This window comes from Anarrhichthys ocellatus, unplaced genomic scaffold (genome assembly GCF_004355925.1).
Source record: "Anarrhichthys ocellatus isolate YVR2014 unplaced genomic scaffold, GSC_Weel_1.0 scaffold6543, whole genome shotgun sequence".
NCBI lineage: Eukaryota > Metazoa > Chordata > Actinopteri > Perciformes > Anarhichadidae > Anarrhichthys > Anarrhichthys ocellatus.
The window spans coordinates 1-2,757 of NW_022286517.1; the positions used below are offsets into that span (position 1 = coordinate 1).

A 2,757-nucleotide genomic window follows, 5' to 3' on the forward strand; every position below is an offset into this window, starting at 1 on the left:
AGAGAGGGGAGGAGAGAGGAGAGGAGAGAGGAGAGAGGGGAGGAGAGGAGAGGAGAGAGGGGAGGAGAGGAGAGAGGAGAGGGGAGGAGAGAGGAGAGGAGAGAAGAGAGGAGAGAGGGGAGAGGAGAGGAGAGAGGGGAGAGGAGAGGAGAGAGGGGAGGAGAGGAGAGGAGAGAGGGGAGGAGAGAGGAGAGGAGAGAGGGGAGAAGAGGAGAGAGGAGAGGAGAGAGGGGAGGAGAGGAGAGGAGAGAGGAGGAGAGGAGAGGAGAGAGGAGGAGAGGAGAGGAGAGGGGAGGAGAGAGGGGAGGAGAGGAGAGAGGAGAGAGGAGAGAGGGGAGGAGAGAGGAGAGGAGAGGCTGAAACATGTCAATAGTTTAATATTTATAACATGTAGAGCCTCCATGTTTTTCCTACACTTGGAGACAGTTGGAGAAATGTTGGATATATAAATTCTATTGTTTTCTAATTTTTGTAAAATAAATTATCAAAGAAATTCAACTTTTTAATGATTGATGTCATCACTGTGTTGTTCTGCATTAAAGACGTGTTCTAGTTCTACTTCTAGTCATGATGGTTCTGTTTCCAGAGAGGAGCAGGACTTTTATTTTGAAGTGAAAAACTTAAGACCACAGAAAGTGAAATGTGACGGGAGACACGGGAGAGAAACCGCCTCGTAACGTCTCCGTGATCAGAGGGTCGATTAGTTGTTATTTACCTTCTGGACCTCGAGAGCACAGCCGGTCAGCGCTCGCACGCTGCCGACCTCACGCAGCGTCTTCTTACTGTTCACATCAGCACGCCACGACAGGTTCCTCAACACACTAGCTATCACCTAGAAAAACAATGACCAACAGGACAAGGAAATATTCAGAAGCTGAGACAGAAGCCTCCATCGTGCTGACGAGGAGCTCAGAGTTGTGTTGAGAAGTTCTGTAAATCTGAACCGTCATTAAACACAGGTGAGTTTACCTGCTGCAGGTCTTCACTGTCAGACTTCAGCTGAGCGACCATCGCTCTCATACAGCCCTTCATGGAGCACAGCGTGGCCTGACGGGAAAACAACAAGGTGAAGATGTGATCCGATTGGTTACAGAGTTAGAGGTGCGTGTGTGATGATTGATTAGTCAGTAAATGTTTGTGTTTTCCTCCGACCTTATTGGCTACGTCTCCAAAGGTGAGGTTGGTGAGCCCCATGCCGGCGTATCGCCGCAGGGTGACGCTGTAATGATCGCTGCTCAGACCGAACATCTCACAGTCCACCTGCAGCAGCTCAGCCACCGCCTGCAGACCGCCTGCAGGGACAAATAACCCACAGCCATACAGAGGGTATGAATACCAGAGAGGAAACATTAAACCAGAGAAACACTAAACCAGCTGATGGTCCCACTGACCGAGTTCGTTCATGGCGTGTCGATGTTCTTCATCAAATGAAAGCTTCATGAGGACGCAGACGGCCGGACAGATCTGACGCTCCACTGGAGACGGCACTGAAGACACAACAGCTTGATTATATGTTCTGTAACCAGTACTGTATTAAAGCATCGTGGGATTAGCAGGCTAGCCAAGTTGCCACCCATCCGCTAGCTAGCTTGCTAATCCCACAATGCTTTTGTGCTACACTGGTTACAGAACATAAGCCCAACATCTCTCTCCATCTTTGAAACGCTTTGTTGACATTATACATTAACTATTAAAAATTTGGACATGCGACGCGTTATGCCGTCTGTCCTCCTGATTTGTCAGTGTGTGTGTGACATCACTCACTGGGGTTGTCCTCCTGGTCGACGCCCCTCTCGTGGTTCTCCTGCCAGCTCCAACACTCCTCGCAGTAATGGCGGACCTGCTCCAACAGGTGGAGCACTCTGATCTCCCGCCGGCCCCTCTTGTCGTCAGGCTGACTGTGGACGATGTTGTGCAGTGCGGCCGACGCACGCGCACGAGCCTCTTTGCTGCCGCGGGAGTTACCTAATGTAAACCAACAGGTGAGTTACCTGTGAGAAACAGACAAGAACACTTTCCTTCTCTGGGAACTAACTTACCTAGCAGCAGGGAGTCCTTGTCGTTGCCGTGCAGCAGCTGGATGAGCAGCGGCAGACAGCCAGACTGACGCATGGCGATGCACGAGTCCTGCGAGCTCGACATGGCGAGCAGCGTCCGCGACATGTCGTCTTTATCGTGAGTCCCCAACATCGACAGAAGACTGTACACCATCTCCACCTGTAGGGGGCGACACAGACAACTTTTTACAGCGGACACCATCTCCACCTGTAGGGGGCGACACATTTGGTGGAGGGTTAGCAGGTTTTGTAATTGTGTTGCTAGGTAGAATTAATCACCTTGGTTCCGAGGTGGCTGGTGATTCGTCGAGGCACAGAGTAGCTTGTCTCGTTGGCTGGCTCTTGGTCCAACCGAGCTCCGGCCAATCCGCTGCTGTCGGTCGCCCCCTGAGCTTCCTCCACCTAGAGAGAGAGAGAGAGAGAAAGAGAGAGATGAACATTTCCAACACATCAAATTAAATAATGTCACAGTAAAAAAAAATCACATCATAATAAATTAAAACGAGGTTCAACTTTTAAGGAAAAAAATCCAATAAACTGTAAAAAAAAAAAAAATTTAATTAAAAGTGGAGCAAAAATCAACTGAATTTCCAGAAAATACTCAAAATAAAGTCTTCTTCTGTGGTGGCTTAATGGCACCTGACTGGAGAATTAGCTCCACCAGCTGTTGACTCACATTTATGATGCCCCGCCCCCTTTT

General features: G+C 49.5%; 1 protein-coding gene across 1 annotated transcript; it reads right to left on the reverse strand.

Moving 5' to 3' along the window:
- Positions 1-338: 338 nt before the first annotated feature.
- On the reverse strand, positions 339-2,459 carry LOC116380244 (adenomatous polyposis coli protein-like; the record flags this gene model as incomplete). The annotated part of the gene is made up of 7 exons (XM_031842188.1): positions 339-832; positions 970-1,047; positions 1,153-1,292; positions 1,392-1,487; positions 1,765-1,965; positions 2,040-2,217; positions 2,337-2,459. Coding segments are annotated over 7 exons (948 nt in total), but the record flags the coding sequence as incomplete, so codon positions are not given.
- Between the last annotated feature and the right edge of the window lie 298 nt (positions 2,460-2,757).